Consider the following 11619-nt stretch of genomic DNA (forward strand, 5'->3'; position numbering starts at 1 on the left):
CAAACGTTTTCCTTGCCAGGCTCCATCTAATGATGTCATCCATCTGTGAAGACTAACATCCTGCTGTCCTAGGAGAACACCTGTTACAGGTAAGCAACTCTGCTTTATCCGTCATTGGTTAACCTGAGTTCTTTTAAATTTTGGTACAATTAAAGGGAAGAGCTGGGGTTCGCAGTGGAGAGGGTTACCTAAGCTGTTTTCAGTATGTGCTAAAGAGGTGAATTCCCCCTTGTTTCCAGCGAATATGAAAAGGGATGGAGGAATAGCTCTGACTCTCCTGCCCTTTTTCCTATTTTGCTGCAGCAATGTTGTGGAGAAGTGCGTGACCCATGCGTCCCGCACGGAGCGTGCCATGTTGATCGATGAGGTGTGCACTATGAACGACGGTCCTCACAGTGCCTTATACACCATGATGAAGGATCAGTACGCGAACTACGTGGTACAGAAAATGATTGATGTGGCAGAGCCGGCCCAGCGCAAGATTGTCATGCACAAGGTAGGAAGCTGCCTGCTCTAGCCTAGAGAAATCGCAGCCATTCAAAACAGATTTTGTACTACAGGAAGGCAAAGAACTGGCCAGGATTACAGTAGAAATTGGTGGACATGAAGCAGTTGTGAAGGTGGAGATTATTTAATGTGTAGAAAGCTGAATCTAAAATATAGTCAAAACTAAAGAAGGATTGAAATGTAATTTGTAGCGTTGGCTCAGTGATGTTGTTGCGTTCTGCTTTGTAGGAGGACTAGGTTTGGTTCCTGGGCCCAGCCAAGAGCTGAGTGTGCTGTAGAGGCCACATTCTCACAGCTCCTGGTTTGGAGATGGGCATCTTAAGTCATCGCACAGCGATGACACTCCGGTGTACGTCTCCGGAAGATGCTGATGTCTGTCCTCTGGGCAAGGACCCTTCACTATGTTGGCTGAAAAATTTCACATAGGTGTGTCTGAAGGCTCATGTCCCCTTTTATCCAAGTAAATGCTGGACAGACAGAAGCGAAGCAATTATTTATTTAGCACTATTAGTGTATGTAGATATTCTGTCTTGAGTACTAAGTCTCTCAGCATCAGAGACCAGAGAGTTTAAGCATTTGGAGAAGTACATTTAGGTTTTATATCTTCTTGCCTGAAAGTTGAATCAAGAAGAAATCCGCTCTGTGGGACTCCTGCCAGAGATTTCATATGCCCTGTTTTCAACCTCCCAAGATATCAGACTCTCCTTACTGGATTGGAAGCAGATGTGTCCGTGAGAATCAGCTGGAATCCTAACTAGAGAACATTTTTTTTCTTTTCCAAATGGGATTTCTTTGAATGTTCCTATGGTCGGCGCAATCCTTTTTCAAGTAGCGATGAGACATCTAAATTCAGAGCTGTCATTCGTGGGGGTGAACTGGGGCTGGGCCCTGTGGCTTACAAAACCCTGGGCTTTAGAGAGCTCTGCATTGACATCTAAGAGAGCTGGTGGGATAGAGCTGATGCACCAGGAGCTGGCTGCAATGATCCTGCCACTACCTCCTCACTGGCCCCTCGATGCTGCCGCCCTGCTCTCTCTCCCCTAATCTGGTGGGATAGAGCTGATGCACTAGGAGCTGGCTGCAATGATCCTGCCACTACCTCCTCACTGGCCCCTCGATGCTGCCGCCCTGCTCTCTCTCCCCTAATCTGGTGGGATAGAGCTGATGCACTAGGAGCTGGCTGCAATGATCCTGCCACTACCTCCTCACTGGCCTCTCGATGCTGCCGCCCTGCTCTCTCTCCCCTTCTCTGGTGGGATAGAGCTGATGCACTAGGAGCTGGCTGCAATGATCCTGCCACTACCTCCTCACTGGCCCCTCGATGCTGCCGCCCTGCTCTCTCTCCCCTAATCTGGTGGGATAGAGCTAGAGCTGATGCACCAGGAGCTGGCTGCAATGATCCTGCCACTACCTCCTCACTGGCCTCTCGATGCTGCCGCCCTGCTCTCTCTCCCCTTCTCTGGTGGGATAGAGCTGATGCACCAGGAGTTGGCTGCAATGATCCTGCCACTATCTCCTCACTGGCCTCTCGATGCTGCCGCCCTGCTGTCTCTCCCCTTCTCTGGTGGGATAGAGCTGATGCACTAGGAGCTGGCTGCAATGATCCTGCTACTACCTCCTCACTGGCCCCTCGATGCTGCCGCCCTGCTCTCTCTCCCCTAATCTGGTGGGATAGAGCTGATGCACCAGGAGCTGGCTGCAATGATCCTGCCACTACCTCCTCACTGGCCTCTCGATGCTGCCGCCCTGCTCTCTCTCCCCTTCTCTAGTGGGATAGAGCTGATGCACCAGGAGCTGACTGCAATGATCCTGTCACTACCTCCTCACTGGCCTCTCGATGCTGCCGCCCTGCTCTCTCTCCCCTTCTCTGGTGGGATAGAGCTGATGCACCAGGAGCTGGCTGCAATGATCCTGCCACTACCTCCTCACTGGCCTCTCGATGCTGCCGCCCTGCTCTCTCTCCCCTTCTCTGGTGGGATAGAGCTGATGCACCAGGAGCTGGCTGCAATGATCCTGCCACTACCTCCTCACTGGCCTCTCGATGCTGCCGCCCTGCTCTCTCTCCCCTAATCTGGTGGGATAGAGCTGATGCACCAGGAGCTGGCTGCAATGATCCTGCCACTACCTCCTCACTGGCCTCTCGATGCTGCCGCCCTGCTCTCTCTCCCCTTCTCTGGTGGGATAGAGCTAGAGCTGATGCACCAGGAGCTGGCTGCAATGATCCTGCCACTACCTCCTCACTGGCCTCTCGATGCTGCCGCCCTGCTCTCTCTCCCCTTCTCTGGTGGGATAGAGCTGATGCACCAGGAGCTGACTGCAATGATCCTGCCACTACCTCCTCACTGGCCTCTCGATGCTGCCGCCCTGCTGTCTCTCCCCTTCTCTGGTGGGATAGAGCTGATGCACTAGGAGCTGGCTGCAATGATCCTGCCACTACCTCCTCACTGGCCTCTCGATGCTGCCGCCCTGCTCTCTCTCCCCTAATCTGGTGGGATAGAGCTGATGCACCAGGAGCTGACTGCAATGATCCTGCCACTACCTCCTCACTGGCCTCTCGATGCTGCCGCCCTGCTCTCTCTCCCCTTCTCTGGTGGGATAGAGCTAGAGCTGATGCACCAGGAGCTGGCTGCAATGATCCTGCCACTACCTCCTCACTGGCCTCTCGATGCTGCCGCCCTGCTCTCTCTCCCCTAATCTGGTGGGATAGAGCTGATGCACCAGGAGCTGGCTGCAATGATCCTGCCACTACCTCCTCACTGGCCTCTCGATGCTGCCGCCCTGCTCTCTCTCCCCTTCTCTGGTGGGATAGAGCTAGAGCTGATGCACCAGGAGCTGGCTGCAATGATCCTGCCACTACCTCCTCACTGGCCTCTCGATGCTGCCGCCCTGCTCTCTCTCCCCTAATCTGGTGGGATAGAGCTGATGCACTAGGAGCTGGCTGCAATGATCCTGCCACTACCTCCTCACTGGCCTCTCGATGCTGCCGCCCTGCTCTCTCTCCCCTAATCTGGTGGGATAGAGCTGATGCACTAGGAGCTGGCTGCAATGATCCTGCCACTACCTCCTCACTGGCCTCTCGATGCTGCCGCCCTGCTCTCTCTCTCCTTCTCTGGTGGGATAGAGCTGATGCACCAGGAGCTGGCTGCAATGATCCTGCCACTACCTCCTCACTGGCCTCTCGATGCTGCCGCCCTGCTCTCTCTCCCCTTCTCTGGTGGGATAGAGCTAGAGCTGATGCACCAGGAGCTGGCTGCAATGATCCTGCCACTACCTCCTCACTGGCCTCTCTGCTCTCTCTCCCCTTCTCTGGTGGGGCTCTTTTGCAGTCGCGACCAAGCTGTGTTCTTGGGAGAGAGAAGTGAATGAAATGCCCTCTTTCCCCCGGCTCTTCAATTCCTGGGAGGGAGGGAGGGGAAGGCCTACTCAGATAAAATCCCTCCATGCCCACCCCCACCCCCCCGGGTCATCCCCATTTACATTTCTCTAATTTCGTGATGCAAGATCATTTTTAATTCCATTGAAAACCTTTTTGCAGACAAAAGGTACAAAGAGTTTGTCTGTTAGTCCTTGATATTACAAATCAGTTGAGGGGGGTAATACTCGCATGTAGAGATGTTCTGAGTGTTTAAAAACCAAAAATAATTTTTATTAAACATCAGATGAACATGAAAATTTTAAAATAAGTTGGATCAGATCCAAAATGCAGTGAATAAGAACATAAGAAATTGCCATGCTGGGTCAGACCAAGGGTCCATCAAGCCCAGCATCCTGTTTCCAATCAGAGGCCAAACCAAGCCACAAGAACCTGGCAATTACCCAAACACTAAGAAGATCCCATGCTACTGATGCAATTAATAGCAGTGGCTACTCCCTAAGTAAACTTGATTAATAGCAGTTAATGGGCTTCTCCTCCAAGAACTTATCCAACTCTTTTTTAAACCCAGCTACACTAACTGCACTAACCACATCCTCTGGCAACAAATTCCAGAGTTTAATTGTGCATTGAGTGAAAAAGAACTTTCTCCGTTTAGTCTTAAATGTGCTACTTGTTATCTTCATGGAGTGTCCCCTAGTCCTTCTATTATCCGAAAGTGTAAATAACCGATTCTCATCTAAAGACCTCTATCATATCACCCCTCAGCCATCTCTTCTCCAAGCTGAACAGCCCTAACCTCTTCAGCCTTTCCTCATAGTGTAGCTGATCTATCCCCTTTATCATTTTGGTCACCCTTCTTTGTACATCACAACTGTATCTTTTTTGAGATGCGGCAACCAGAATTGCATACAGTATTCGAAGGTGCAGTCTCACCATGGAGAGATATAGAGGCATTATGACATTTTCCGTTTCGTTAACCATTCCCCCCTTAATAATTCCTAACATTCTTTTTGACTGCTGCAGCACACTGAGCACAATGTAGGACTTTTTTTTTTATTATTCTACTGCATTACTCTGCATATTGATTGTAGATATTCTGAAAAACTGGCCTGCTTGTGGCTGTTGAGGACTGAAGTTGGCCACCCCTGCTCTAGGAGAAAAAAAAGCTATAGCACTGAAGCTGTATTAAATGTGGAACGCTTATACCTCTGTAACAAGAGAAACAAGTAATTTCATGCATTCTTTGATGTCAGAGAAAACGGTGATTAGAGGTCAAGCTTACGTTTATTTTGTGTTACTTCTCTGCCAATATGTACTATGTAGGGTACAGCGCTACTTGCTGGCTCAGCAGAACAATTGATCTTCCCTCCAGGGATCCCATTTTGTTGCTAATCTTCCATCAGTCTTCATATTGACCTGCTGACTTGGAGGAGCAGGATCCTCATACTGCAGGCCTCTGTTCTCCATATGGGCAGGCTAGTGATTGTATGGTGAACTATGGGACTGCGGTCTTGAGTCTAAAGTCCTGACCGGGACCACTTTCATCCATGGCTTTCCCACAATGTCAGGAAATGCTAAAGGTTTGTGGGCTATGACTCTAGCTTTCACTAGCTGGGTCAGCCCTGGTTGCTCTTCTGAGGGAAAAGACCATCTTGGAGCAGGAAAGAGAATGTCCTGAACCAGCTGCAGGGGTGAGTAAAAGCTCATATTTGAATCTGTGGAGAAGAAATCAGAGGGCCAAAAAAGGACTGAGGGTCATTCTATCCCAGATGGTGGGAAATGGATATAGCCCACTAGTTCGTGAAGGGGCAGATTCTCAGAGACCCCTGGATAACAAATGATAGGGAGGCTAGGCAGGTGCAGATGAGACCTAATTGAGGCTGGGGTGACACCAAAGATGATTTTGAATTGTGGACTGGCTTAATGAGCATTTCAAGGCAAAACTAATCTTCTTAAAAAACCTCCAGCACCAAAAAAACTCCTTTCATGGGAAAGAGGAGGGCTAAAAGTACATCTGAGAGAAGGTATGAAAATATCATTTTATGCTTGTTTTTTCTCCCATTCTCCTCCCTCCCCAGTATGCCTGTCATACTGCTGGGACGTGCTCTGATTGAGGGATCCTGGCTGGGAGATTATTTCCTAAGAAAATTGGCATTAGTCTGCCAGATCAGCGCTGCATACATCTAGAAGCACAATAGAAATACAGGAAGTAGTAGTAGATACTGTGCCCTACATAGTCCAGATTGGCAAGAGACTAACAAAGAATTAATGGGTAAGAAAAATGTCTCTTAATTGAGCTGAATGACATCTATACCTTAAAGAAAATAGGGCAAAGCAAGAATTTCATACAGTGAATATTTGTGACTTATCTGTGACATTATTGCAAACTTACTTGATAAATTTGTAGCCCAAATCTTGACTATTTCCTACCGAGAAAAGAAGTACCATATTTTTCGGACTATAAGGCGCACCGGATTATAAGGAGCATTATCAATGAGCGCCTGCTAAGGCGTCCAGATTCATATATAAGCCGCACCGGATTATAAGGCGCAGCAGTGGCGTAGCGAGGGGTGGGCAGCTGCCAAGAAAAAAATTGCGTTTAAACGCGCTGATGCTCCTCCTCCTTCCTGTCTGTGCGTCCCCGGAAGTAAACGTTGCCGGAGCCGCGTGGGCAGGAAGGAGGAGAAGCATCAGCGCGTGCAGACGTGGAGCAGCACTTGTGTTTACGGACCGCTGCGAATCTCAAGTCGCAGCGGCCCGAGAAGAAGAAGAGGCCACTGCAGAGCCCATCCTGCGGCGACCCGCGAAGAGGAGGCCTAGAGGTGAGTGAGAGCCTGTGCTTGAGCAAGACAGCATGTGGGCGTGAGAGACTGAGTGTATGAATGATTGTATGAGACAGAGCATGTGACAGTGAGAGCCAGTGTGTGTGTGTGAGAGAGAGAAATGCATGTGAGAATGAGAACCTGTGTGTGAGGGAAGAAGATGGAGAGAAAAGAAACAGTGGCAGCAGAAAAATTCATATAAGCCGCACCGGATTATAAGGCACACTTCCGATTTCTGAGAAAATCGTAGGTTTTTATGTGCGCCTTATAGTCCAAAAAATACGGTAACATAAAAAGTGACACATGGCCCATCCGGTTTGCCCAACAAGATTTTTCATGGTTGCTAACTGCTGCTCTGTGCAGGTTAACCTCGCACCTTCTGTTTAGGATTGTAGCTACCTCTGCCTCCCCTTGCACTTTACCCTGCTGCTTCATTATTTATTTAAAAATATTCATCTCCTGCTCATCCACCATTCTAGGTGGGTTATAGACTACATTCATAAAAAATAGCATAGGCATAGAGGTCATGTGTGTTTATCCCTTCCATTCCAGTACCATACAGATTGTAGCTTTTCAGCTGCATAGGGCGTATAGCTGGAAGAGCTTGTTACTGGATGTGACAGCTATTGGCCCAGTCATCCCTGATTCTGATGTCACATTCTTTGGTCTTGACATAACTTCCTGTTTTGTTTTTTCCTTTACTATCCGCATAGATCCGGCCTCATATTGCAACCTTGCGCAAGTACACCTACGGAAAACACATTTTGGCAAAACTGGAGAAATACTACATGAAGAATGGTGTTGATCTGGGGCCAATCTGTGGACCTCCAAATGGTATCATTTGAGATACTGGAATTTGTGCAAAACAGCAAAAACTCGAATTTCAAGTCAGGTCCTGTAGAACCAGCAACCTCTAATATTCCAATATATACCATATGAAAACATTGAATGGTTGCTAAGCTCTAAGGAAAACCAACAAAAAAAACCCAACATAAAAGCTTTTGTAAATTTCTTTAATTTTATTATGCATAACATGTACTAATTATTATTTTTAATTAACCAATTGCCCTGCTGTATCACTGGTGTATAGAATACTTGTACATAGGTTACAAATGAACATCCATGGCCACATGTTTTTCTTTTTTTCACTGTTGTATCTATATGGTAAATGTGGTACCATTTGCGATGGTTGACTTGAAAATTAATTTTTAATTTCATACGCTTGGCAGGCGAGTTGTGCAGGAAAAAAAATGTTTTTTCTTGTTTTAGTCCATGCTCATTGACATTTTGAATTTTAGTTAAAATTGCACAGAAGCCACATTTAACTCTGTTTATAAATATATAAAGAAGTAGGTTTTGATCCAAAGTTTCTGAAACTTTTTAAATTGCTTTATTCCCTTTCTTTTTTTTTGTTTTGTTTTTTGTTTTTTTTTTTTACAAATTTAATATGATAAAGAATTTAGCTTAGCAGTCAATTTTTTGGAAGGAAACGTGTCCTTCTGGTGGTTTACACGCCAGGGGGGTAAACACATGAACATCTGTTTTCTTCTCTTAACATTGAAAAGCAAAATTAGATTATTTAGCATGAGGAAAAGCAAAAAAAAAAAAAAGTTGGCATTGATCTTGCTTCTATAAATATATAGTGTATACATGGTGTAGACTTTACATATAAAAATTTGTAGTATTTTCTTGTTTTTGATGTTAATCTGTATCTAAAATGTACCCTAGTAGTGGAACATAATTTGATTGTACAATTGTACATTTGTAAACCTCTGTAATGTAAATGTGGAGAAGTTTGATTCAGCATAAACCCGTTTTTTGGTAAGAAGAAAATTTAAATTTAGCAGACCTGTGCATTTCAATGTATATTCACACCTTTTATGGTCGTAGCATAATAGTGTTGTATATTGTAAATTGTAATTTCAGCCAGAAGTAATTTTTTCCCCTTCCCCTTTTGAGAGAAACGTTTTTTTTCTCTTTATACAGCCTAGTTAATGTTTAAAAAAAAATACTTGGTTTTATTTGTCACCTAGTTGGAGAGGTAAAGTCATTTCTAAATGTTATACCAAACGAGATTCAGTTGAAAATACAGTGGGTTTTTGGATGCTTAACAGAAAAGGTTTTGGTTCTTTTGTGACAGTACAGGAAGGAGAAAGTGTAATTTAAAAAGTGCAAAAGTTCAGGTGCCCTGTAGGTTTTTTTTTCCACCCCTTAAAATCAGAACTCTTTTCACCTTGTAAAATGTGACTTCTTCCCCACCCCCTTTTTGTACAGAAGATAAACTGTATTTTGCATTTTGTCTACTTGTAAGTGAATGTAACATACTGTCAATTATCCTCGTTTGAATATAGAAGTGTAACACTACACGGTGTACATTTACAGAGCCTTGTGTATATTTCCAATGAACTTTTTTGCAAGCACACTTGTAACCATATGTGTATAATTAACAAACCTGTGTATGCTTATGCCTGGGCAACTATTTTTTGTAACTCTTGTGTAGATTGTCTCTAAACAATGTGTGATCTTTATTTTGAAAAATACAGGACTTTCAAATCTGGTTTCTGGTGGTTTTTATGTTTGACACGAAAAGTGCATATTTTCTTTCCTTAGAGTTCCTTCTGTTTTATGATATGCAAATCAACACATTTTATATTTATGAATGCCAAGCCATCAATTCAAGGAGAGAGCCCATAAGATGCTTTTTCTTTTTAATGTACCTTTTGTCTGGAAAGCTTTTTTTGTTTTTTTTTTCCCTTGAGCATTTTTTGCATTTTTTTCTGCTTTTATCATCCCCTAAATCGATTTCGAAGTTTAAAAAAAAAAAAAAGGTATGTATCAATTAGTTCTTGAAACATTTACAGGCTTATTTAAAGTGTCCTGGTTGCAAAGAGGAGAGAGAGGCATCAGGAAGAACCAAACCAGTCGGATTGCATGAATCCCCTTGCTCTATCCTTGAATCCTGGATGTTCCAAGATGCTGTCTCCGCTTCAGACCACATTGACAGTTGCCTTCAATGCATTATTGGCAATTTGAGGCTCTTGGAATTGGTATGAGAAAATGATAAAAATACTTGAGACCTAAAAGAGAGGGAAAGATTTAAATGCTTCTAAGTTTGACATTCTTTAGTAGAATGATATCCCCAGTTCACTGCTGTCCTTTTTATACCGCACACTATCCAAAACATTTTTGTTACAAATATTGGGTGCTTTTGAAACAACTATATAGACATCATTCTGCTAGGAATAATCCAAGAGAATTATTTAGGATTGCCAGACATTATGCACCCCTTATTATGGGCATAATAAGACCAGTCAGTTAAGTTGTAATGATTTTTTTTTGTAGAAAGTGTCAGCATAATCTCTTTATATTTTCATCTATCTCCTTTTGGTATAATGACACTCCTCAGCATAGTGAGTCTGTCTGGACTTCTTTCGCAAGGGTATGTCTCTGAGGTCTAGGCTATTTTCTCTGCTATGGTTTTGTCCACTAAATGTCTGTGATGTAATCCTTCAGCCTTTGATCTTTCTGAAGATGCGTCTCGGATCCTGGTGGCTTCTAGAAAGCCTTCCACTAGAAAGTCCTACGGACTGAAGTGGAGGAGGTTTTCCATGTGGTGTGAGCAGAAGGCCCTAGATCCATTCTCCTGCCCCACACAAAAACTGCTTCTATTCCTTTTGGAGACTGGCTTAAAAACCAACTCAGTCAAAGTTCATCTTAGTGCAGTTGGCACATACTACCATGATGTAGATGGTACACCCATCTCTTTACAACCTATAGTTGTACATTTCATATGGGGCCTGCCTCAATTGAAGCCTCCCACTGTTTCTTGGGACCTCATCGTGGTGTTAGCTCAGCTCATGAAAGCGCCTTTTGAACCACTGCGCACCTGTGACCTGAAGTACCTGATCTGGAAGTCATATTTTTAGTAGCGGTCACTTCAGCATGCAGGGTCAGCGAGCTCCTGATCTTAGTGACTTATCCACCTTACGCTATGTTTTATCATGACAGCGTGGTCTTGCATACACACCCTAAGTTCCTGCCTAAGGTGGTGATGGACCTCCATCTTAACCAGTCAATCGTCCTGCCAATTTTCTTTCCTAGGTCCCATTCACACCAAGGCGAACGAGTACTGCACAGTTTGGACTGCAACACATTTATCCCTGTATTCTAAAGTCCTCATCCAAGCAACCCACCATTGTATACCTCAATACATAAATGTATGAGTGTATTCAAGAAAGACATGGCATCAAAAGTTGAGACCCAGACCCCAAAACCCCCTCACAGGGTCTCATGCAGGTCCCTCAGACCAGTCCAGATGATTGGGTTATGTTCACTGATCAGCTGGAGCAGACCAAAGCCCATAGACAGTCCACCCAACTCTTTATTTATTTTGACAAGAATAGGTTGAGCGTTGACGTTGCCAGACACTATCCAATTGGCTAGCAGATTGCATCTCCTGTTATGCTCAGGTGGGCCTGCATCTTGGGGGTCATGTCAAGGTTCATTCTTTCGGAGCCATGGCAGTGTCTGTAGCCCACTTATTTATTTGTTTGTTTTTCTACACCGATGTTCATCGTACATATCACACCGGTTTACAGCGTAGCAGAGGGGGTCGATCGGTGTAGACATCCTGATTTGCATTGGAGCTTTACTAGCTTATAATGCTTTGTGACATTATGTATCATTATACTTTGCACGGTGAACTTAGTAGTTTCTTACAATGAGGGTAGTAACTTGCGAGCAGATCCCATGGAGTTTGGTTTCTCCTTTTTTTTTAATTTTATCATAATTCTGTTTCAAGACTGAAGAAGGGACCCCACATGGATGCATGGTATAGGGCATGCTGGCTATGCACAGTGTGCCTAGTCAAAGTTTCTAGAAAATTTGACATAAGTTTTCCGCATCAGGCTCCAT

General features: G+C 44.8%; 1 protein-coding gene across 14 annotated transcripts in view; it reads left to right on the forward strand.

The window, feature by feature from the left end:
* Positions 1 to 9262, forward strand: part of PUM1 (pumilio RNA binding family member 1) — a 193194-nt gene extending 183932 nt beyond the window's left edge. For all 14 annotated transcript variants that reach the window (XM_029619108.1, XM_029619118.1, XM_029619119.1 and 11 more), the window contains 2 exons: positions 304 to 496; positions 7419 to 9262. In XM_029619108.1, coding sequence (XP_029474968.1) covers positions 304 to 496; positions 7419 to 7550 — 325 coding nt within the window. In that variant the 3' untranslated portion in view covers positions 7551 to 9262. The remainder of the gene's footprint in view (positions 1 to 303; positions 497 to 7418) is intronic.
* The last annotated feature ends 2357 nt before the right edge of the window (positions 9263 to 11619 follow it).

This window comes from Rhinatrema bivittatum, chromosome 11 (genome assembly GCF_901001135.1).
Source record: "Rhinatrema bivittatum chromosome 11, aRhiBiv1.1, whole genome shotgun sequence".
NCBI classification, from domain to species: Eukaryota; Metazoa; Chordata; class Amphibia; order Gymnophiona; family Rhinatrematidae; genus Rhinatrema; species Rhinatrema bivittatum.